This window comes from Rattus norvegicus, chromosome 10 (genome assembly GCF_036323735.1).
Source record: "Rattus norvegicus strain BN/NHsdMcwi chromosome 10, GRCr8, whole genome shotgun sequence".
NCBI classification, from domain to species: Eukaryota; Metazoa; Chordata; class Mammalia; order Rodentia; family Muridae; genus Rattus; species Rattus norvegicus.
The window spans coordinates 56,394,230-56,418,854 of NC_086028.1; the positions used below are offsets into that span (position 1 = coordinate 56,394,230).

Genomic DNA, 24,625 nt, shown 5'->3' on the forward strand with positions numbered 1-24,625 from the left:
AATGGAGAGACAGTTGAAGCAATCCCACTAAAATCAGGGACTAGACAAGGTTGCCCACTCTACTTATTCAATATAGTTCTTGAAGTTCTAGCCAGAGAAATCAGACAACAAAAAGAAATCAAGGGGATACAGATAGGAAAAGAAGTCAAAATATCACTTTTTGCAGATGATATGATAGTATATTTAAGTCATCCCAAAAGTTCCACCAGAGAACTACTAAAGCTGATAGACAACATCAGCAAAGTAGCTGGGTATAAAATTAACTCAAATAAATCAGTAGCCTTCCTCTACACAAAAGAGAAACAAGCTGAGAAAGAAATTAGGGAAATGACACCCTTCATAATAGACCCAAACAATATAAAGTACCTTGGTGTGACTTTAACCAAGAAAGTAAAAAATCTGTACAATAAGAACTTCAAGACTCTGAAGAAAGAAATTGAAGAAGACCTCAGAAGATGGAAAGATCTCCCATGCTCATGGATTGGCAGGATTAACATAGTAAAAATGGCCATTTTACCAAAAGTGATCTACAGATTCAATGCAATCCCCATCAAAATTCCAATCCAATTCTTCAAAGATTTAGACAGAACAATTTGCAAATTCATCTGGAATAACAAAAAACCCAGGATAGCTAAAACTATTCTCAACAATAAAAGGACTTCAGGGGGAATCACTATCCCTGAACTCAAGCAATATTACAGAGCAATCATGATAAAAACTGCATGGTATTGTTACAGAGACAGACAGATAGACCAACGGAACAGAATCAAAGACCCAGAAATGAACCCACACACCTATGGGCACCTGATTATTGACAAAGGAGCCAAAACCATTCAATGGAAAAAAGATAGCATTTTCAGCAAATTGTGCTGGTTCAACTGGAGGTCAGCATGTAGAAGAATGCAGATCAATCCATGCTTATCACCCCGTACAAAGCTTAAGTCCAAGTGGATCAAGGACCTCCACATCAAACCAGATACACTCAAACTAATAGAAGAAAAACTAGGGCAGCATCTCGAACACATAGGCACTGGAAAAAATTTCCTGAACAAAACACCAATGGCTTATGCTCTAAGATCAAGAATTGACAAATGGGATCTCATAAAACTGCAAAGCTTCTGTAAGGCAAAGGACACTGTGGTTAGGACAAAACGGCAACCAACAGATTGGGAAAAGATCTTTACCAATCCTATAACAGATAGAGGCCTTATATCCAAAATATACAAAGAACTCAAGAAGTTAGACCGCAGGGAGTCAAATAACCCTATTAAAAATGAGGTTCAGTGCTCGCTTCGGCAGCACATATACTAAAAAATGGGGTTCAGAACTAAACAAAGAATTCACAGCTGAGGAATGCAGAATGGCTGAGAAACACCTAAAGAAATGTTCAACATCTTTAGTCATAAGGGAAATGCAAATCAAAACAACCCTGAGATTTCACCTCACACCAGTGAGAATGGCTAAGATCAAAAACTCAGGTGACAGCAGATGCTGTCAAGGATGTGGAGAAAGAGGAACACTCCTCCATTGTTGGTGGGATTGCAGACTGGCACAACCATTCTGGAAATCAGTCTGGAGGTTCCTCAGAAAATTGGACATTGAACTGCCTGAGGATCCAGCTATACCTCTCTTGGGCATATACCCAAAAGATGCCTCAACATATAAAAGAGACACGTGCTCCACTATGTTCATCGCAGCCTTATTTATAATAGCCAGAAAATGGAAAGAACCCAGATGCCCTTCAACAGAGGAATGGATACAGAAAATGTGGTACATCTACACAATGGAATATTACTCAGCTATCAAAAACAACGAGTTTATGAAATTCGTAGGCAAATGGTTGGAACTGGAAAATATCATCCTGAGTGAGCTAACCCAATCACAGAAAGACATACATGGTATGCACTCATTGATAAGTGGCTATTAGCCCAAATGCTTGAATTACCCTAGATCCCTAGAACAAACGAAACTCAAGACGGATGATCAAAATGTGAATGCTTCACTCCTTCTTTAAATGAGGAAAAAGAATACCCTTGGCAGGGAAGGGAGAGGCAAAGATTAAAACAGAGACTGAACGAACACCCATTCAGAGCCTGCCCCACATGTGGCCCATACATATACAGCCACCCAATTAGACAAGATGGATGAAGCAAAGAAGTGCAGACCGACAGGAGCCGGATGTAGATCGCTCCTGAGAGACACAGCCAGAATACAGCAAATATAGAGGCGAATGCCAGCAGCAAACCACTGAACTGAGAATAGGTCCCCTATTGAAGGAATCAGAGAAAGAACTGGAAGAGCTTGAAGGGACTCGAGACCCCAAAAGTACAACAATGCCAAGCAACCAGAGCTTTCAGGGACTAAGCCACTACCTAAAGACTATACATGGACTGACCCTGGACTCTGACCCCATAGGTAGCAATGAATATCCTAGTAAGAGCACCAGTGGAAGGGGAAGCTCTGGGTCCTGCTAAGACTGAACCCCCAGTGAACTAGTCTATGGGGGGAGGGCGGCAATGGGGGGAGGGTTGGGAGGGGAACACCCATAAGGAAGGGGAGGGGGGAGGGGGGATGTTTGCCCGGAAACCGGGAAAGGGAATAACACTTGAAATGTATATAAGAAATACTCAAGTTAATAAAAAAAAATCTTTTGGATATGAATAAAAATAGAAAAACTCAAAAAAAAAATGTGAATGCTTCACTCCTTTTGTAAAAGGGGAACAAGAATACCCTTGGCAGGGAATAGAGAGGCAAAGATTAAAACAGAGACAGAAGGAACACCCATTCAGAGCCTGCCCCACATGTGGCTCATACATATACAGCCACCCAATTAGACAAGATGGATGAAGCAAAGAAGTGCAGGCTGACAGGAGCTGGATATAGATCTCTCCTGAGAGACACAGCCAGAATACAGCAAATACATAAGCGAATGCCAGCAGCAAACCACTGAACTAAGAATAGGATCCCCGTTGAAGGAATCAGAGAAAGAACTGGAAGAGCTTGAAGGGGCTCGAGACCCCTTATGAACAACAATGCCAAGCAACTAGAGCTTCCAGGGACTAAGCCACCACCTAAAGAGTATACATGGACTGACCCTGGACTTTGACCTCATAGGTAGCATTGAATATCCTAGTAAGATCACCAGTGTAAGTGAAAGCCCTTGGTCCTGCTAAGACTGAAGCCGCAGTGAACGTGATTGTTGGGGGGAGGGCGGCAATGGGGTTAGGGTGGGGAGGGGAACACCCATAAAGAAGGGGAGGGGGAGGGACTAGGGGGTAGGGGGATGTTTGCCCGGAAACCGGGAAAGGGAATAACATTCTAAATGTAAATAAGAAATACTCAAGTTAATAAAAAAAAAAGAAATTAGGGAAGAATATTCTTCATGATAGCCATAAATATTTGGAATAACTCTAACCAAGAAAATGAAGACCTGGATGATGAGAACTTTAACTTTTTGAAAAATGATATTGAAGAAGATCTCAGAAGATGCAAAGATTTCCCCTCCTTATGGATCAGTAGGATTAACACAGTAAAAATGGCCATCCTACCAAAAGCAATCTGCAGATTAAATGTAATTCCCATTAAAATACTAATAAAATTCTTGAAAGACCTTGACAAAACAATACCCAACTTCATATGGAAAAACAAAAACAGAGGATAGCTAAAAGAATCCTCCACAAATAATAGAACTTCTATGATATCACCATTCCCATTTCCAAGCTGTACTGGAGAACAATAGTAATAAAAGCCACATGCTACTGGTATGAAAACAGAAAGGTTGATCAATGGAATGGAATCAAAGACCAGAAGGAAACCCACGCATCTAGTGACTATTGACAAAGAAGCCAAAATTATACAATGGATAAAAAAGCATTTTCAACAAATGTTGCTGGTCTAACTGGATATCTTCATGTAGATGAATCCAAATACATTCATATCTATCTCTCCACACATATATCAAGTCCAAGTGGTCTAAAAACTTCAACATGAAATCAGACAGACTGAATCTGAAGAAAAGTGGAGAGTAGATTTGAATGTATCAAACAGGAGACAATTCCCAGGGAGAACACCAACCGTTCAGGCACTAAGATCAACAATTAAAGTATGGAACCTCAGGAAAATGAAAAGCTTCTTGTAAGGCAAAGAACACTGTCAAAAAGACAAATTTAAGCCTGCAGGATGGGAAAGATTTTCACCAACTCCACATCTGACAGAGGGCAGATATTCAAAATCTGTAAAGACTCAAGAAACTAGACAGCCACAAAGCAAATAACACATGGAGGGAAATGCCATGAGAGAGCCCACCCCAACACTACTAACAGTGTTCTTCTATACTTGCAGACGGTTGCCTTGCATAACTGTAAATTCACAGGCTTCACCTAGTAGCTGGTGGAAACAGATGTAGAAACCCAGACAAACACTAGGTGCATCTTGGGAAATCTTGTGGAAGAAGGGCATGAGGGATTAAAGGAACAGGAGAGATCAAGCACAGCACAAGAAAACGTACAAAATCAACTAACCTGGACCAATATGGGTTCATAGAGACTAAACCTGCAACCAGAGAACATGTATCTGATGGATCTAGACCTCCTACACATATATAACAGATGTGCAGCTTGGCCTTCATGTGGGATCCCTAACGTCAGGAGTTGGAGTTTCCTTTGACTCTGCTGTCTGCCTTTGAATCCCTTTCCCATAACTGGTCTGCTTTGTCTGGTTTCAACAGGAAAAGATGCACCTGTAGCTTGAAATGCCAAGTTGGGTTGATGACCATGGGAGGCATCCCCTTCTCTGAACAGGGGGGAATGATGAGGTAGGTGAGGTAAAAGGAGGAACCTGGGAGGATAGAAATGGGAAGCTGCAGTTGAGATGTAAATGAATTAATTAAGAATAAAATGGGGGTGCAGATCTAAACAGGGAATTCTTGACAGAGAAATCTCTAATAGCTATGTAGGACTTACAGAAGTAGTCACCATCCTTAGTCACCAGGGAAATACACATCAAAACGACTCTGAGATTCCATCATACCAGTTAGAATGGCTAAGATCAAAAATTTAAGGAACAACTCATGCTGGTGAGGATGTGGAGAAAAGGGAACAGTCCTCCATTGCTGGTGGGGGTGCAAACTTGTACAACCATTTTGAAAATCAATTTGGCAGTTTCTCAGAAAAGTGGGAATAGATCTGTCTCTATTTACAGCACTCCTGGACATACACCCAATGAAGCACCACCATACCGTAAGGATACTTGCTCAACTGTGTTCATAGCAGTTATTTTTGTAATAGTCAAAAATTGGAAACAACTTAGATGTCCCTAAATCAGATAAAAGAACAGATAAAGAATATGTGGAACATTCATACAATGGACTATATTATTCAACTATTAAAAATACTGACATCATGAAATGTGCAGGCCAATGGATGGAACTAGAAAAACATCATCCTGAGTGCGGTAATCCAGACCCAGAAAGACAAACATGAATTTTGTACTCACAAGCAGATATTAGTCACAAACTACAGGGTAACCATGCTACAATCCACAGTCTCTAAGAAGCTAAGTAACAAGGAGGGCCTAAGGAGGGATGCTTGAATCTCACTGAGAAGTTGAAATAGATTAGATATCAATAAGGTGGTTGGAGGCATGGGAATGTTTGGGGAGATGGTAGGGATAGAGATTGGAGGGATGATGGAGGGAGAGAGTACTGGGAGAGAAAATTGGATTTGGGGGTGTGGTCATCTATGGGATGAGCTAGAAGCCTAGGACAATGGAAACTCTAGGATTCTAGGAGTGTGACCTCAGATAAGACTGCTAGCAATGGGAGACATAGAGCCTGAACCGACCATGTCCTATAACCAGGCAAGACTTCAGTGGAGGGATTGAGACACAAACAGTCAAAAATCAGGGTGGACTGGGACTTTGGGCCTTGCCTCTGCTTTCTGAGTTTTGGATGACAGGTGTGGATAGCCAAGCTCAACTTCTTCACTTCTTAATGCTGTCCTCTTTGAGAAATAAAACTCTATTTGATAGCAAACTTTGTTGTTTTGATCACTGTATCATCGTTTTTCTGCAAGCATGTTTTTATGATACCTTCCTAATTATATAATGTAGTCATTGACCTTCCTTCACGTGTGTAACATGGTTTGCTCACACGTGCTCTTTGCCCTACCTTCCCCTTCTCTTACCACATCCTGCTCTCTCACAGTCACTTCGCTACTTTCAAGCCATTTGAATGATGGAATTTCAGGCTTCTGCCAGCAAGTTCAGCTCAGATTATTAGGAGAGAACATTTCAATATGTTAAAACAGAAGACTTATCTAAAAACATTACTACCTCTGAGATCTCTCCATGTAAATAAACTCTCTCCCCTGATACTTGATATGTGCTCAATCATGGCACGAGTCACTATCTATGTAATTCCAGTAGTTGGCTGTCTTCCCTCTCATTTTTTTGGTCCTTGGACAACAATTGCATTTCTCCTCTTGTGATTGGTAGGTATTATTGCATAAAATAATACTTAATGAATATTTATGGGGCAAATCATCTAGAGGGAGGAGGAGACAGATACTGATACCAAAAAGCCACTAAGGCACATGGGTAGCAAAACTGGAAAGAACTCTACTTTGCTGCTGGTATTGGCAGCAAGTTAGGAAGCCTTCCAGGTGAGTGCCAGGGCCAGGCTTTCTTCATTGACATATACAGGTATCATCTGGCAATAAAAACCACAGGGACTCTCATAAATATGCATTCTTATGTTATGGGGCAAGATCTCGGGGTCAAGGTGACCTTCATGGGAAGAGCAGATGGTACTTGCAGGAATGAGATGTTTTTCAGAAGAAAGCATATGGATAGGGAAATCAGTAACTGTGGCTATTGGAACCATGTGAATGGTGAAGGTGATTTGAATCAGAGAACCTGGGTGTTCCTCACCAAGGCACAAGGAGAGACAAGTTCATAGCACCATTTCACAATCAAGCACACCAAAGCCAATAGATAAATACTCAGAACACGTGGGCTCATGGGATCCTCAGGGAATATGGAGAGAGGACTGTGTCTGAATACTCACAGAACCATCCTTGGGGCTGTCAACTCATATCCTTGCTGTCTTTCCATATTCACCTGAAGGCTCCTCACATGATAGCAGAACTGAATACAGAAAGTGACCACCATGAGCTCCATGTCTGTCTGTATCACCAAGTGCTTCACATTTGTCTGGATCACTGAGTGTGCCCTATCATTTGTGTCAGGCACTATTATTCCTTGAAGATCATGCATCACGTGTGATAGGAGCTGCGTTTCCTGATTTTCATACAGACAGCGTAGAAAACCCAGAGAATGCGGTTGATGGGATTGGAATTTTGCAAGGATGTGCCATAGTAATTCCAACTTTGTCTTCCTAAGAAGGTTGCAGGAAAAGAACTTTTCCATTTCTTTCAATCCCTCTTCACTCAAAAGACCAAATAGAAAGCGCACAGTGGGTGCCTCAAACAGGTTTTGTCTTCCATACCGTTCTACCAGTGTTTCCACAGTTCTGTCGTTTCCCATATCCCCATGTCTTTCCTCACTATCCTCCAAGATGTAGGACATCGCTGCAAAGAACTCCTGGAGACACAAGTGGGCAAAGCTGTAGCTCAGAGAGCTGGGCTGCCTTTGAAGGACACCGATCTCCAGGAAAGTGTTAATGGCATTCCTTGCTAACCCTTGCTTACAGAGGTCACTTTTACTGAACAGGGTCCTTCTTTGGCAGATCCCCTCAGCAGCCAGTGAACAGAGGGTCCTAAGCTGGGTGCTCAGGTGCTGACCTGGAATTGTCAGGGAAAGGTATTTCAGGCAGAGGGCTGTGGTGGTCTGTGAGGTCAGTGAGAGTACTTCACCCTGCTGCATCTGCTTTTCCAGGCAAGCGCAGACCAACCAGCACACCCAGGGGACCTCACACAGGGTCTGAAGCACTGGGTTAGATTGAAGCTTCATATGAGCGGTCATTGCAACTCTTTGCTTTGCAAAATATCTGTAGAAATAGTTCTCCCGTTCAACCTCAGTGAATCCTAGGACTTGAACTTGATTTGGCTGCCCCAGAGAAGGAATGATTTTTTGTAGAGCTGTGGTCCGAGCTGTGAGCATTAAGGAAGCCTCAGGAAGGATGGATTTCCCCAGCAAACTCCCCAGGAGTGTGTGCACAGGTTGTGCTTGACTCCAGTGCACACACAGCTCAGGATTCTGGTCCTCCAAGACCCATGCTGGCTCATCTATGCCATCCAGGATGAAGAGCAGCTTCTTAGGGCGAGACAGGATCTGTCTGATGGGAGCTGTGGGCACTTCCTGGCCTTGTGCTATGAGCTCAGCCAGACTCAGCTGCTTGCACTGGGCCAGCTCTCTGCAGCTGAAGAAGAAGACATGCTGGAAGCGATCCCTGTAGAGCTGGCCCTCCTTCCAGGCTCTCCTCACCTGCCTGGCCAGTGTTGACTTCCCAATCCCAGCAGCCCCCTCTACTATGACTAATTGAGGTCTTTTCTCAGTATCTGAATTTGGGTCAAATAAGTCTTGGATCTCAATCATATGTCCTCCTTCTTCTGGTACACATGAATGCCAGCTTTTCCTGACCAATTTCTCTGAATCTCTTGGGCAAAATTTTCGGAAGAGTAGTAGGTTTGTAAAATTTCGGAACACATTCTCCCTTTTCAATGGCTGAGTGGAGTGAATATTCTCCCCTTTTTGTTTCATTGCATTTCTGAAAGGGTTTTAAATAAAAGAGAGTATGTTTGAGCAGAAGTGTATACATTAGCATTTTTTGTTCATTCAATTCTTTCTTCCTATCTTTTTTTTATCATTTAACATCTGCATGCATTTAAGATTCTGTCTACACTGTACAGCATATAGACTGTGGGTATTGGTATATTCTGAACAGTGTAGTGCAGAAAATCTGACTTTAGAGAATATTCTATTTCAAGTGGTCATGTGACTAATAATAATGATGTCTATCATTCATTCATGCTTCAGACATTTATTGGTTTCTCTTAACCTGTGCCAGACCTGCTTTTGAGGCTGAGAGTAAAGGCTGTGAATTCACAGAAATAATCATGCCTTTATTCAGTGCATGAGATGATTCAGTAATTTGGTGGCTGTGGTCTCTCTCTGTAGGAGGTTGTAGAGTAGTGGGGAGATTACAGACAGTGGATAAGGTGTCTACTCCTTACAGATCCTATTGGATTCACCATTACATTCCTGACAACATTATCCTGAAGTCTTGAGAGCCTAGGGATGCCTTAGAGTTCATGCCTCAGGACATAGATGAGATCAACTGTCCCCAGGTCTGGCTGTATTTTGTACTGTATTCCAGATATCTTTGGTAAAAACAAGCCTTGTTTTTGGCTACTGTTTTGATGTATTTTGTCTCCTCTGAAACTCAGCTTGAAATTCATTCGCCAATGTAGGAGTAAGCGATAGTCAGGAGTAAGGGTGTAGTGTGGGTGTTCGGAATCATGGGTTCAGGACCTGTAATAATTAATTGACCAATACTTTTCTGTTAAGAATAGGCAAGCTTTTGTGGGAAGGGGTACCCTTTCTTTCTGACAGGCAACTCTTTGCCTTTATATGCCCTTTTAGAGGCTAAGTAGCCAACGTTTTCAGTATTAGTCTTCCAACCTCCAGAACTATAATTAATATGCATGTTTGAAAACAATCACTGAGCATGGTGCTGTAGCTCTATGATTCATCACTTAGATGACAGAGGTAGGAGCATCAGGAGCTCAGGCCCAGTTTTCCATGTGGGAAATTTGAAACCATCGTAGGCTAAAATCAACTATCAATTTATCAATCAATCAGTTGGTCAAGCAGTAACTCAATCAACCAACCATAAAAAAGAATGAAAATGTTGCCCACCCACTTAAAAGGGGAAGAAAATAATCACAGGAGGGAGAGGAAAGGAGGGACCTGGATGAGAGAGGAAAGGGTGAGGGAAAAAGGGAACAGGATCAGTTATGCAGGGATTGGGGGAACAGGAGTGAAGCCCAGAGGGCCAGGAGAGTGAAAGGAAATAAGCAGCCTGTGGGGTGGGAGTGGAAGGGCCCTCTAGAAAGTACCAGATGCCTGGAAGGTGAGGGACTCTCAGGACTCAATTTGAGTGACAGTAGCTAATATGCCAAACACGGGAGAGAGAGATCTTGAAGAGTCCACCTTGAGTAGATAGACAGGGCCTCAAGTGGTATGAATTGGTTACTAACCCACAGTCAACATTCCTCCCCTGTAATTTTTGTTAGCTCGAATATGTAACTTTTTCTCTAATATTTGGCACTAACTAATTAATGAATTAGTTACTGTACTAGAATCTCTCTGTTTTCTCAGGGTCTATGTATGTACAGCCATATATATATATATGTATAAGAATATATATATATTCTTTATGACCTATTCAAGAAATGTCACTTTTATTACTTTCTTGTCTAATATCATATCTGAAACTTGGTCAAATTATTGTTGAGACCTGCTTAAGGAGCCTGGTGGTAAATATGGACATGTTTCCCACCCTTTACAGTGTTGAAGCCCCCATCTGGGTGTGTTCCATATGGGGCCAGGAGCCAGTTTCTTGGCTTCTGTCTGTGGTGAAGAGAACCTGTTAAACCTTTTGGAGGGAGTGGATGTCATGCCCTGAATAACCTTTATTCTACATTATGCCATTGTGTGACTGGTCCCTCAGGAAAAGGGATGCCTCAACATGAGTCTACCAGAGCCATCCCCCTTTTCTTATATTTTATTCTATCTTTATAAAATAAAACTTTCATCTTAACAACTCAGAGACCATATTTATTTTGAAAGGGAGTGAACATTTCTCTTGGCAAGAAGGATAGCCATTTATTGAACAAAATGAATTACCAGGAGTCAATTGCCAGCTCTGTTGAGGGATACATATACCTACTTGGAGCCTCTCCTGTCAGGGACCCTGGATGCCAGTGTGCACTGTGTCTGCATTCAGCAGAAGTGGAGGGGAAGAGGGGGTAATCTGGTGTGAGCTGTAAAACTTGGAGCTGGTCCTGAGAAGAAAGGAAGTCACTAAGTGATTGCTGGGAATTGAACTCAGTACCTCTGGAAGAGCAGTCAGTGCTCTTAACCGCTGAGCCATCTCTTCAGCCCTAAAGCTGATACTGTCAACAAGGATGGAGATGGCTGCTGGACTAGAGTTGGATTTTGTTGTTTTTGTTGACGAAGAAGTATTAGCAAGGGGGAGGAGGGAAAACTTCTGAAACATTTTATCCTCTACTTCTGACACCCTAGGGAGATAAAAGGTCTTTCTCTGCGTGGCCATTTAACAACAAAAGAAGATCACTCCAAGTTGCATTAAGTGAGAAATAGTCTGTCCTATGTCCAAAAATAATGTCAGTCGAAGTCCAATGACACAAAGAGTCACAAGAAAGCCACAATCTGTTCCTGTCATGGAAGGAACAACTCAGAAAATCCATCCCTGCCATGGGCAGACCAATCCTCCCTTCAACAGGTGCAATACACATATTAATGTCCCTGTCACAGACAGAACAACTAAGACAATCTGCCCCTGTCATGGGTGAAATTCACACAGACTTACTCCTATCACAAGCATAATACAGACAGGCTTTCCCCTGTCATGGGCAAAATACACACAGACTCTGCCCCAGCCATGGGGAAAATATACACAGATCTGGTGATGTTGCCAGCTCATGCCAGAGCCAGAACCAGTGAGGTTAAAGTGTCCCACAAGCCCCTCCCTAGTTACTATGGTGACCTGACCAGTCCATGCTGGAACTGAAGTCTGGAAGGCTGGAGCATCTTCCAACCCTGTTAGTTACTAAGGTATCCAAGCCTTCCTGATGCTTACAAGCATAAGATAATCCGAAAGCAAACCACAAACAGAAAAGCTAGAGGAGACACATACAGCCGTGGTACCTTCTTGAGCCCTTCCTCTGATCCATTGTCCTATTGTGGGTCTCCCCCCACCCACAAGAGGTGAGCTTCCTGGCCAATGCACCAAATGTGAGGTCCGAATTGAACCTCTTCCAGGACCTCTTGAATGAGACTCACTGAGGTAGTGATCGATGCAAGAGCAAGAGGAATTTTATTGTTTCAACATGTTGGGGCCATCCCACTTCAAGAGGGAGATGATTCCTGAGCAGACTCTAAAAGGGAGTTATATACCTTTGATAAGGGCAGAATTTGAACAATGGTAACTAGGCAGGGTACTATTAGTGGGGTAAAGGAACCTTCAAACTAACTCATGATCAGAAGACCATCCAGGACTTTCTAAGGGAGTCAGTTGGGGAGTCACAAGTGGCTCTGTCTGATAGTTGGCTTGCATTTGTTCCAGGAACTAAACTATCTCTACTCCTTGGAAGGGAGGGGGTCTTTGTGCTCAGAGGTTTGTGGTGGAATTTCCCCAGTGGCCTTAGATTGACCTCAATTCTGACTCAGCATCAAGTACAGGATAGAAGAAACCAAACCCAAACACAATTGAGGATGCCAAGAAGTGCTTGCTGACATGCTGACAGGAGCTTTATATAGCTGTCTCCTAAGAGGCTTTACCAGAGCCAGGGCAAGTTAGTTGCAGATGCTTACATCTAACAATTGGACTGAACATAGGGACCCAGTGGTGGAGTTAGGGGAAGGACTGAAGGAGCTGAAGGCATTTGCGACCCCATAGGAAAAAAACCAATACCAACCAATCAGACCTCCCAGAGTTCCCAGGGACTAAACCACCAACCAAAGAATATAAATGGAGGGACCCATGCCTCCAGTTGTATGTGTAACAGAGAATTGCCTTATCTGGCATCAATGGGAAAGGAGGCCCTTGACCCTGGGAAGGCTCAATGCCCCCACCTTGGGAGATGCTAGGGCAGTGAGGCAGGAGTGGGTGAGTGGAGGAACATCCTCATAGAAGCAGGGGTGAGGGGAATGGGATAGAGAGTTTTTAGAGGAGAAACTGGGAAAGTGGATAGCATTTGAAGTGTAAAGAAAGAAAATAACCAAAAAGAAAAAATAAAGTATAGGAATTAGACAATATAAATAAATAATATTTTATAAATTAATAAAAATACTCAGATGAACATTAGAAAACTTGGGGATACCAAGAAATGAAAAATCTTCTATTTATAGGTAATAGCAAATGGGGGAAGGGGACTCTCAGGTCAATACACAGACCAGATATTTAACAAGATGATAGAAATCAGGAAAGACCATCTCATATAGATACAAGAAGAAGAAAAGAGAAAGAAAGAAAGGAGAAAGAAAGAAAGAAAGAAAGAAAGAGAAAAAAGGACCAGAAAAGCAACTTCCAATTACAGTTATAATACTAAACATACAGAGCATAAAGTGGTTACTGAATGCCACAAGAGAAAAAAAAAAACCAATCGCACACAAGTTACAGATGATGGCAGTCATCAGACTGATATGAAGCCAGAGAGAGAGGAAGACAGAGGAATTAATTGGCTTCATAGTATTTCTGGGTGTGGAGCCTGCACCATTTATTTTCTGTAACAAGGCAAGGTTTCCAGTTGTGGGACTTGGAAACCAACCCACTTACAAATCCTTTGCACACAAGCTGTCCTACAAGCAAGGTGTGCTTGAGGGAGTGGCCAATCAATGACTTTTCTAACAAGAGACCCTAGACACCAGAGGGAGCACATGCCTACAGGTCCTGGATGGCTAGGAACTTGAAGCTTGATGGCCCAGAGACTAGGGTAGAACCGAACATGACTGAAAAACAATGAAATATCAATGAAACTATTTCTAATGACATTCTTCTGTACTCAGAGATTGGTGCCTAGCTCCATCACCATCAGAGAGTCTTCCTCCTGAAGCCGATGGGAGAAGATGCAGAGACCCACAGGCAAACATAAGGGCAAAGATATTGTCCTTAATTCCAAGGACCTCCTGGGAGCAGTAGTTAGGCCCAACTGTGAGGCTTCAGGGGCAGGATATGTAGGGGGCTGTTCAGGGCTCTCCAGTTCTTGGACTCTTGCTGTGCACTTTTCTCATGTTTTTGTCACCTTTGATCATCTCACTTGGGCAGTGAGATTAAACTTTCAGCCAGAGGTCAACTTGTCCCTTCTTGATTGCTAGTGATGGTATGGATTGTGGGTTCCAGTCCTCAGTCACCCCCTCTGATATTAGAAAATTGGGTAAGTCAGACTGGAAACTCATGGCCTTGTGGGTTGAGGCTGGAAAAGCTTGGTGAAGGAGTGCACAGGCTCTCCCAGTGAAAAAGGATGGGGAGGAAGTATCTAGTTACACAATTCCCACAGATTTTATGACACACTTAGAACTCTTCCAACAATCCTGTGAGATCATGTGAGGGCTAGCATTGTCAATGTCAGGGGATCTAGAAGCACTCAGTACAAATATCCCTGGGAAGGTTTGTGAGGGATAGGTTAGGTTAACTGAGCTAGGTCCACCCCATTTGTAGGTGTCACCATTGCAAGTGCTGAAGTTCTGGACTGAATGAGAAGGAAAATTGATCTGAACAGCAGTATTCATCTGTTTCTGTCTCCCAACTAAATACTTGTGACCAGCTGTGTCAATCCTTGTTCCTCTGACCTTTGTACCTGAAGGATCATTCTTGATCTGTGAGCCTTTCCTGTAAAAAACAGCTTCCATCATAAAAACATGATAAACCACTAGTAGTCCTGGGTAATAACTTTAATAGAACTCACTGTGTAGCTCAGGCTGCCTGCGAACAGCGGTTATTCCAGTTCAAGGTGTGGTGGGAAGAATGGACTTTGAAGGAAAGATAAGGGTTGGGTATAGGCAGGACTTTCACATTTTAGCAGCAGATGGAGGAGGAGAAAGTCACTCCTTAGGCACTGATTGTTCTAGATCCCAGCCCCATGTCTGTCTCTATGTGCTGTGAGTTTGAACAAGTTAACCTCTCTCTAGACCTTGTGCATTGGAGAGAGATGGCTACTTTGATCCTCAAGACAAGAAGGAGGCAAGGGCATGGTCTTTGTAAGTGCAAACAAATTAAGAGAACTCATTAGAAACTGGCTGAAGCTGAGGCAGGAGCATACCCTCTTCTCTGGTCCATCTCAATAGACAAGACCTTCTTGGAGCTTCAGGACCTCCCTGACCCCCAGGATCTTCAGTGCCATCTCAGATTCTGAGCTGAGCTCTGGGTGCCAGCTGGGACAGGCTTACTGCTCTCCCACATGGTTTCCCCACCTGTCAAATGCAACTTCAGCACTGCAGAGCCCAGAGGATCATTTCTAGCCTGTGACTCGTAGTACTCCACTGTGGGGAGTCAACTTGCCTGAGACCCCAACATTGACTTAGTTAGGACAGACAAAGAACACATGAAAATTCATCTAAAGGACAAGCTCAGTGGAAAAAAACCAATGTCCTAGCTAAGCTTACAGAAGTGCTGATACAATTCTGGTGGTCAGCATTGCTTAATAACAGGCTTGCCAAATGAAGGTTTGTGACTTTTGCAGGGAGCTAGCTTCCTACAGACCTAGGGCTTGCGACCTTTGCAAGGAGCCAGCTTCTTACAAGACCTAGGCCAACATCCTGCAGATGTGAGTCAACTACCTTATTGGCTAGTACATCAAGGTCTCTTGGCCCCCTGAAGATTTCCTCTTCCCACAGCCTTGCTATAGTATATAACCAGAGCTTGTAAGAATTAAAATTGTCGCCTTGATCAGACTCTTTTCTTGGAGTCCTTCTTCATGTCTCTTATCCCCCTTCTCTTCCAGGTACCATCTGGACCCTTGTTGACTGTCCTGCAGGATGGGACACTCCACCATGCTGCTCTGGCCTTGCATTTGAGTTACTTAACTTAGTTCCCCATAAAGGGGAAGGCTCACATGGGAAGAGCCACATCTATCTGCTCAAAGTCCCACCTACAGCTCTCAGGCTAGTTAACCTTTTCTTCTGCATCTAGACTTGTTAGATTTCAATTAATTTCTCTTTTATATCTGAAAATGTCTCCCAGACTCATGGTCTGAACTTGGTAGTTTTGACCAGTTGTGTAGGGTAGGAAACTGCATGCTGAGGGTGTTCCCTTCCCTACCCTTCCCTTCCCTTCCCTTCCCTTCCCTTCCCTTCCCTTCCCTTCCCTTCCCTTCCCTTCCCTTCCCTTCCAGTTCCTTTCCTTCCTTCCTTCTTTCCTTCTTTCTTCCCCGCCTCTCCATTACCCCCCTCTCTGTTTTTGGGTCTGAGTAATGAGGAAGAATGCCCTATGGGAAGGAGACTGGTTGTGTGTTGTTCAGAAAGGGCAGGAGTAGGAGGCAGGAAGAACTTCTGGGGCCCTTCATGCTTACCCTCATACTCTTCTCCATGGTCACATGGGGGACAGTGAGGCATTCACAGTTGCTGCTGTGGAATGGTCCTGCTCTGGGACCATGAAGGCCACACACCTCTCCTGGGTCTACTCTGCTCCTCTGTGTGAGTCTCTATTCCTTTCTGAGCCTCAGCTCCCTCATGAGTGGCTCTGAGCATCTGTCACACAGGCTTGCACACTATAATAACAGCAACAATAGCATGGGCTTGTACTTGGAATTATTGAGCATTTATTGAATATAAGACTGTTTAATATTTCACCTGGATCATCACTCAACTGCTACAGCCTAAGGAAATAGATGTTCATCTTCCTCTTTCCCAGATGGATACATTGAGGAGGACTGGAGCTCTAAAGACTGGACTTGTCATGTTGGTTTCCCAGAGACATTCTGCATGCCTGACTGTCTCCCCTGAAGCTTCAGGGTCTCTTTCCAAGGGGCTCTGAGCACCACTTGGGAAACTGAGCATGTACTTCTGTAGAGCAGAGTGTTCTCTAGAGTTCAGTTAGAGGCTTCTGAAAGCCTTCCTATTCCAGCCTCTCTTGGGCCTGTGAACTGTTTTGAGAGGAGGCTGGCCTGCCCATGGAAACCTTGGCAGGAGGGCTTAGTGGTAATGAAGGTGCTACAGAGTGATCAATTTGGGTTTGCTGTACTTACCTAGACGGAATTTCCTCTGTGGTTTCTCCTGCAACATCTCTATTCGTTTCTTCAGGAACATCTCTAAATCTATCTCTGTTTGGAAGTTGGGGCACAAGTCCCCCGTGCCCTCTTCAACTGCATGCTGAGCACCCTCTGTGTTACTTTCCTCCTTGGACTGAGATTCTTCCATGGTGACAGCCCTCAGGTATTGATTCTTTAAGAAGTCTGTGCTCTTATTGCTTCAAGACTCTTTTCTGTTGTTGCAAACTGTAGTCCAATGGCTTCTTGTCTCTGCCAGACATTTCTGCTCTGGGAATGGGTGTTTGATCACGATGGATGGAGGAGACCTGGTAATGAAAGAAAGCAGAGCAACTTCTATGGGGTCAGATAAACCTTTGATCAGAACAATGTAAAGACACAAGTATTCCCTGGGGAGTGGGTTCTGTGTGTCCAGTGGGGCTTGAGCTTCATAGGGCAGAAGAAGGAACTCTGGGACAGGAGTGTTTAACTGTGGCCATGTTCTTTAATGTTTCACAGCTAAATGATGTCAGAAGGTGTTCTAGATACTGTGTTGGCTTTCCTGAATGCAGCTGTGCTTAACATTATACTGAGTTGAGGTTCTTAGCTTGTCCAAGGTTCTTCTTTTAGGTCATTAAGGTTATTTATCTCACCCTAAGGACAGATAAAGGAATGAGGGTTGTGTTCTCTTAATGACTGCTTCCTGTGGGAGGGGGATGAAGGAGGTGGAGCTTCATCCCAGGGCTCGGAGTTGAGGGGTTTGTATGTTGTGGGTCGACTTCATGTGCTGCAAAGAAAGAGGTTTTTAACTTGATCTACTCTGCTGGATCAGTCATATGATTGCTGCCATTTACTTCTGGAGAAACCTTTGCCAACAGGAATTAGACAGGAGGCTGTGAACTATACAGTGAGATGGAGGATAGGGGACCCGGTATGTCCCAAGCCAGAGTGGCCATTGTTCTGTGACTGAGTAATAGCAGTGAATGGGTCCAGGAGGACCTCATATATAACTTTTAAAGGACAAGGTAAAAATGATGTATGATGATAAGGAGAAATGAAGAAATCAATGGAAGGAGCCAAGACAGAGGGCTGTGGTTATCAATCCTAAGATAACTATATTGAGGTATCCTGGGTTTTCTTCACTAACTTTGTCTGACTTAGCTATCTAGGAAACTTGGCTGTCCTACACCACCCCTGTGAAGAGCATTTATGATGCTTAGTATATGTCTCATCCCTGGTCCTTCCTATGAATATCTCATTATTCAGAACACTTATTCCTGCAGATTCAAGGCAGACAGGAGGGTGCAGGCTAGTCTGTGACAGAAGCAGGCATATGAACCAGACAGGTGAATTCAGCAGTCTATCGCCCAACTGAGCTGGCTTGCAGACTCTCCAAGCAGAGGCCTGGGCCCTGGGCCCTGATTTTTAGGGGTAGGTTCCCATGTCTGTCACAATATTTCTTAGTAGAGTGAAACCAGCCCTTATCTTCCCACAACTAAGTGGTTTGGTAGAATCTGGGTCCCACTACTTACCCTACTCTTCCATGAGGCCCACTGGAGTGTGTGTCCTTGAATAAGGTTCCTCAGCCAGGAAACTGTTCTTCAAATGTGAAGGAGACTCTGAACCCTTATCAGGAAGGTGTCGGAGAGCCTGCGCAGATGTAAGTTGAGCATTATTCAGGTTATTTCCTGTTAACTCTCTGCAGTTGCCTGATCTGGAGGAGTCAGGCTGAGCGCTTCATCCCGGTTTACAGAAGCCCTGCCTGCCTGCCGGCAGCTCAATTCTCTCCTCTATTGATGTGTGACCCAAGGTTTGCCAATAGGTCATCAATAACTCCTGGATCTTCCCAGATTTGTGCTCTGCATCTCTTTGCTTCCCCTCCTCCACTGTAGCCTGTCTAGTGTCAGGCTGTATCTTAGGCCACAACACTGTGTATTTTTTTTTTTTTTTGACTCTTGAAGTCTCCTAAATATCACATTGAGGTTTTTTTTGTCAGTTAATGTTTAATTTTAATAATACCTGTTTAAAGAGTCAACAACACATGAGGAAATGTCTTCTATGAATGTTTACATGGGTGAACACATGCTTTAAATATGCAGTGGAGGAGAGGTGCATTCAGTTAACAAAGTTTAAAAGAAAATCCCTTGTTATCAATTACACAAAGCATATAAGAATATTTCTCTGAATGCATAGATTAAGACTCGGAACTCCCCTAAGAGCAACCATGCAGTTTCATCCCACTGCCAGAGACACTGACCCCAGAGGACTGTGGCAAAGGACAGGACACTGGGCAGAGCCATGGGGGACATGACCTTTGGTCACTCTGAAGTGCTCGATTGCTCTTCTGTCACCCACCTCCCAGCCAAATCCCACTGCTTCTCAGAATCTCTAATCAACTAGGGTGGCTGAAGGAGTCAGAACCCCAGGAATTTAGACATGAATTAATACTGAGTTTATTTCTTCCAAGATAGAATCACAGTGAACTGAATTACTAAAGTTTTTCAAAGCAAATTAGAGGAAAAAAGGTTAGTACACTAAGTAAAGTAGTTTCTGTTTGGTTGAAACACAAGGGAGGTTTCTTCAGTAAAGCACTTGGGGGAAAGGGTGATGAGTAACGGCCACACTGCTATGCAGATGCTCTACAGGGGAGTCACCAGCTGTGCCAGGGGCGGGTACCATGCAGTCACTCCACAGTGACCCTGGCTTTGAAGAACACTCAAGCTCATTTCGGCACTCAGGCGGCAGTGGGAGGCCATTACCTCAGCACAATGCTCTCTTCCAGTGCATCTGCATGTTTCCAGTCAACTGCAGTGTTCTAATAAAAGTAATACCCAGGAAGTTAAGTTTCTTTGGAAACTATAGGCACTATGGGGAAAAAGCTTAAGACAGCAGGGATCCTGGTCAACCCTACTCCAGCCCTGCTCTCCTGCTTCTCTATGTGGGCCAGGTCCTTTGTAAAGTTAAGCAAACAGAGGCTTGTCAACCTTAATGATGCCAAGGAGGGGAAGACTCTTGAATGACTCTTGGAGAAGATTCATACCCCACACTCCAGAGTCGAATCAGGTCCTCACAACTGACTGTGGAGGTAACGGGGAATTCCTAAGATTGAACGATTTGTTTACAAAAGCAACAGACGTCAGAGTTATGTAAAAACCCTAATAATTTCCAAAATAACCTTTATCTTTGATACAAAAATAAAGATGCTAACTCCTTTAGTTCGGTTTCCCACAATAACCTTTAAAACAGCAACAAATCCAGGCTCAAAAGCTGCTCTTCGTTCCTGGGGGGTGAGAGTGATGGACGGACCAGCAGCTTGTGCTCTTCTTGGATGGCACAATTAAACAGGGGTGACAGGAGCGGCCTATGAGCAAGGTGGTGGCCCCTTTAGAAAGCATTAGAGAGCCCTCTAGTGACTGTGGAGGGGAGATGTGAAGATGACGGTGAGACAGCAGTAGTCATGAGTGGTCATAAAAGAAAACTGGGGGAGGGGAAGCTCTTTTGGTTAACAGCCTATTTACAATTAGGTAACTACATTTTTAAATACTTTAAACCTGAGTAACGTTTATAAATATGCTATATGAGACCTCCCAGCCGCAGGTTGCACCGGAATCCCTTTGTCCAGTACCTGTGCTTGCTTTCCCCAGTCTCCCTCCCTAGTAAGTTCAAAATTTCTTGAGTGTCATGAGCATGTAACACCAAGAGAGCGCGCCCGGCCCGTCAGGCGCACCGTCAACAGGAGTGGCTAGAAATGGGTCCACACTCTCGGTTTCTGCTTCGACAACTCTCTAGATTCCGCATGTAAAACACTGGCTCTCGTACCTTGGGCTGCTGCCTCTCAAGACGATTTTCCAGCTGCTCAAAGATTCAGCAGTAGGGTTATTGTGCATCAAGAGGCTTGGAAGAGCAGCACAGCTGCTGGGGGTCGGGGTACCCGCCTGCCCAGGCAGGATGTTAGTGATCACTGAGCAGTGGCACCGGGGGCCCTGGCGGGCATCGGAGGCTTTGGGATCAATGGCTTGTCCTTTGGCCCAGAGGTGACACCTACTGTCACAATACTCAGTGATAGAGTATTGCCCCTGCTGCATTAGTATGTCAGTTTTGAAGCTCTCGGGTTGAAGCAAGGGCTCTCAGTCAGTGAGGATGCAGGGTTTCTAAACAGAAAATTATTCTCACTTATTGTGAGAACCAGTTCCAGCTCCTGGAAGTCCTGGAGTCGTGCAACATCTTTGTCCTTTCTTAACAGAGTATTGGGTAACTTTCTTATCTTTTCCACTTGGTCTGGGTTAACACCCAGCTCACAGCAACTCACTCTGAGCAGTTCTTGGTAGGTGAGTTCTTGTCGATCCAGTTCAATGTCAATGAAGTCATTTTCACGAAGAGATGGGTTCTGAATCCTCACCTTGAGTACCACCTCTTGCATATTAAATGGAAATGCTCCGGTGAAGAAAAATGGCTGGAATGCTGGCGCTGGTCCTGCGTATGTCCCATTTTGAGGCTCCAGAGACACCGGTGGCTTGGATGGGACAGAGAACAGGTTCTGACTCACTGGTGGCTGACAGACAGGACCAGGTTTTGTGCTTTCTGGTGTTCTAAGTATGGCAGAGGGGGCAGAAATATCACCATTTTGGACCAATGCCAAAGAGGTGTGGTCCCTAGGAAAGGCTCCTAGCAGAGGGGTCACTGTGGGGGAAAGCAATGGAGACGAGCCGTCTTCAGGGGGAGACACCAGAGGTGGGGAGGAGCTCCCATTCTGCAGCTGGGTGGAGTCTTCTGCTGCAGGGGTGTAGATAAAAGGGAAGGCTGGGATGGCCAGGTAGTTGGGAACAAAGGGCAGTTCTCACTCCTTCTTCAGCTGGGGAATCTCGTCATCATCATCAGCTTCTTCCACTCCCATAATCTTCCTGATTTCTCTCTTTGATGTTAATTGTACCGGCATTTCTCCTTTTGTTGTAAGAATCTCTCTGTCAGCCCCTGATTGTAACAGGTAGGATACCACCTGCCCATGGTTGCGTTTACATGCCCAGGGTAAACAGGTCCAGCCATTGACCTCATTTTGGGAGTTCACATCCACCCCGCTCTCCACCAGTTTCTCCACCTCCCGAATGTCCCCCAAGGCTGCTGCCTCCCGCAGCCTCTCCTGCTGTTCCTTCTGCAGTAGGAGGGCGCTCATTTTCCCCAGGGCCCCGGGTCCCCGGCCGCCCCGCCCTGAGCCTCAGCGGCCCGCTCCTGGCCATGGGGAGGGAGCGCCTGGCTCGCCTGCCCCACTCGAGTCTCCGCCCGCGCCCGCCCGGGGCCTCGTGCTCCCTCCCGCCCACCAGCAGATCCCCAGTTGCTGGCGGCCCGCAGGCCCAGGCCTCCGCCCCCACCCCACACTGAGGTTTTGATTCTGATCAACACTTTATTCTTTATCTGTGTGTGTGTGGTGTGTGTGTGTGTGTGTGTGTGTGTGTGTGTGTGTGTGTGCATTTTTATATGCAAGTGGACTCACATGTGTGAGATCTTTTGATGATTATAGAAGTTAGGGTGTGAAGGGAATCTCTCTTTTCCCAAGCTGGTGTAATGCAGACAAGTTCAGGGCCATCTTGCATATTCAGGTCCAAATCACTTTCGCTGCAATATGACTGGCAGCTGTATCATGTTCCAAGACCAGGTACTGTCCCTTCTCCTAAGTGCTGTAGCAGGGCCAATTCTCCGGCTATTGTGAACCCAAGGCGAAAAAGACTATCTCTTTCACCCATGACACTTTAGGGGAGACAGTGTCAGGGCCAACATTCCCATACTCATACTCTTTGGGCCTGTACAAACACAACACCCACAATGTTTGGGGCATGTTCCCTCTAGTACTCCAGCTGTTTAGGGGTATAGTCAGCCCTCCTGCTCTGCTGACCCCAGGTCTTGTTCTCCCATGATGCACAGGGGAAAGGTGGGGCCAGTGCTGCAGAGCACTCAGACATCAGTGCGTCCCTGGACAGCAGCCCAGGTCAGGGATTTCTGCCTGGCCTCTGGTGGTAATTGCTCCCTGTTGCTGAAGGACCATAGATCCTGAAGTAAACCCAGAGGCAGCACAGGACAATACCCCACCATGGTCCCTGGTGGCCACATTGGCTACTCACATTGAACTGTTCCTCAGTACCCTCGAGTCCTCAGTTCTGCCTCTCCTTATTGTGCCCATATCCTTCTGTTTCTCTTTCTCTTACATTTCTCCACCCCTTATCTGTTCCTCTTAGTGGCTCGAGGATTTGGGTGTCAGGAGTGTTCTCAGGGGTGGTCTCAGGAGTGTGATGGCCTGTCTATGCTTTATGGTTCTGGACAGGGATCATCTTCAGCATGGTCTGCTCGCCACATTCCTTGCTGGTCTGCAAAACGCAGACTGGTGATCATCTCATGCCAGCTACCTGTCCAGGCCCCATGACATCAGACTGGTGGTTGTCTAGGGCTTACTCTTGATCCTGCCTGGGCTAGCTCCCAACCCTTGGAGTCCACAGGAGTGTTGCTTGTCTTGGGCTTGCTTTGTTCAGGGACTGTTAGGCAGCTAATCATTCAGATGTCCATAGGTCAGAACACTGAGCCTAGACATAGGCTTTCTCTTCTCTGCCACCTACTGATGCATATATGACACAGCAGCCACATCAGCAACACCTTTGCAGGCAGGTGCTGTGGAAATCTTTTCCTGGGACATGATTGATACAGAATAGCAAGGTCCATTGTAGGTGGTGCCATTCCTGAGGAGTGGTCCCGGGTCATGTAAGAAAGCAGGCTAAGCAAGCCCTGGAGAGAAAGCCAGTAAGAAGTACTCCTCCATGGACTCTGCTGGAGTGTGTGGCCTTTTGTTTCCACTGTCTCCTCAGGAAAGACAATAAGGTGTACAGTGAAGTGAACGTATTCCTTCCCAAGTAGCCTGTGTGCAGTCCTGGTGTTTATCTTAGCAACAGAAAGCAAATGAAGACACCTCCTGTGTTGCAAGTGGTTTCCTTCAAAGATGAAAATTTCATCTCAAACATAATTGCTATACACTAGTGAGTGACCTGCTAAGCTATCTTGTAAGAGACCTGAGAGATTTGCTCTTTTGTTTTTTTTCTATCCTTAATTTTACTTTATCAAAGTTTTTTTCTCACACAATATATTTTAATCTTTCAGACCAACACAACTTCCAGAATTAATAAAAAACATCATCTTTCCCTTCACCCTTGGCAGTCTTTATGTAGTGTATTAGGAATAGCCATTCTGGCTGTTCTGAGACCCTGTGGTGGTTTGAGTATGAATGGCCCCCATAAGCTCATACATTTGAATGCTTGTCCCTAGTTGGTGCAGCTGTTTGGAAAGGATTAAGAGGAGTGTCCTTCTTGGAGGTGTGCAACACTGGGGCAAGCTTTGAAAGTTGAAAAGTCCACACAGCTCCTAATGTCTCTGTTCCTGTGTTGTGCTTCTGGTTCAGGATGTGAGGCCTCAGCTACGGTCTCAGCACCATGCCTGCCTGTCTGCTGCCAGGCTCGTAGCCATGATGGTCATGGGCTCCATCTATGAGCCCCGAATTGCAGTCTTTTGATTTCATATGGTCCCATTTGTCAGTTTGCCTCATTTCCCTGGTGACTAGAGTCTTCAGAAAGGCCTCCTCTGTTCTGCTCCATGAGGTGTTTCCCCTTCCAATAGGTAGTTTTGGGATCAGGTCTATGATATCG

The 24,625-nt window shown here is 44.8% G+C and overlaps 1 protein-coding gene, 1 non-coding gene and 1 pseudogene across 2 annotated transcripts in view; all 3 read right to left on the bottom strand.

The window, feature by feature from the left end:
* The window catches only part of Nlrp1b (NLR family, pyrin domain containing 1B), a 75,840-nt gene extending 57,273 nt beyond the window's left edge, over positions 1 to 18,567 (bottom strand). Inside the window, exons 1-3 of the mRNA XM_063270033.1 lie at positions 18,479 to 18,567; positions 16,947 to 17,275; positions 7,064 to 8,725 (exon numbers count right to left, since the gene is read on the bottom strand). Coding sequence (XP_063126103.1) covers positions 7,064 to 8,718 — 1,655 coding nt within the window. The 5' untranslated portion in view covers positions 8,719 to 8,725; positions 16,947 to 17,275; positions 18,479 to 18,567. The remainder of the gene's footprint in view (positions 1 to 7,063; positions 8,726 to 16,946; positions 17,276 to 18,478) is intronic.
* Positions 18,568 to 20,666: 2,099 nt separating this feature from the next.
* Positions 20,667 to 22,127, bottom strand: Ankrd40-ps2 (ankyrin repeat domain 40, pseudogene 2; annotated as a pseudogene).
* Positions 22,128 to 23,466: 1,339 nt separating this feature from the next.
* LOC120095447 (small nucleolar RNA SNORA17) lies at positions 23,467 to 23,598 on the bottom strand. Its single transcript, XR_005490919.1, has one exon. It is a non-coding gene; the product is annotated as a small nucleolar RNA SNORA17 (small nucleolar RNA).
* Between the last annotated feature and the right edge of the window lie 1,027 nt (positions 23,599 to 24,625).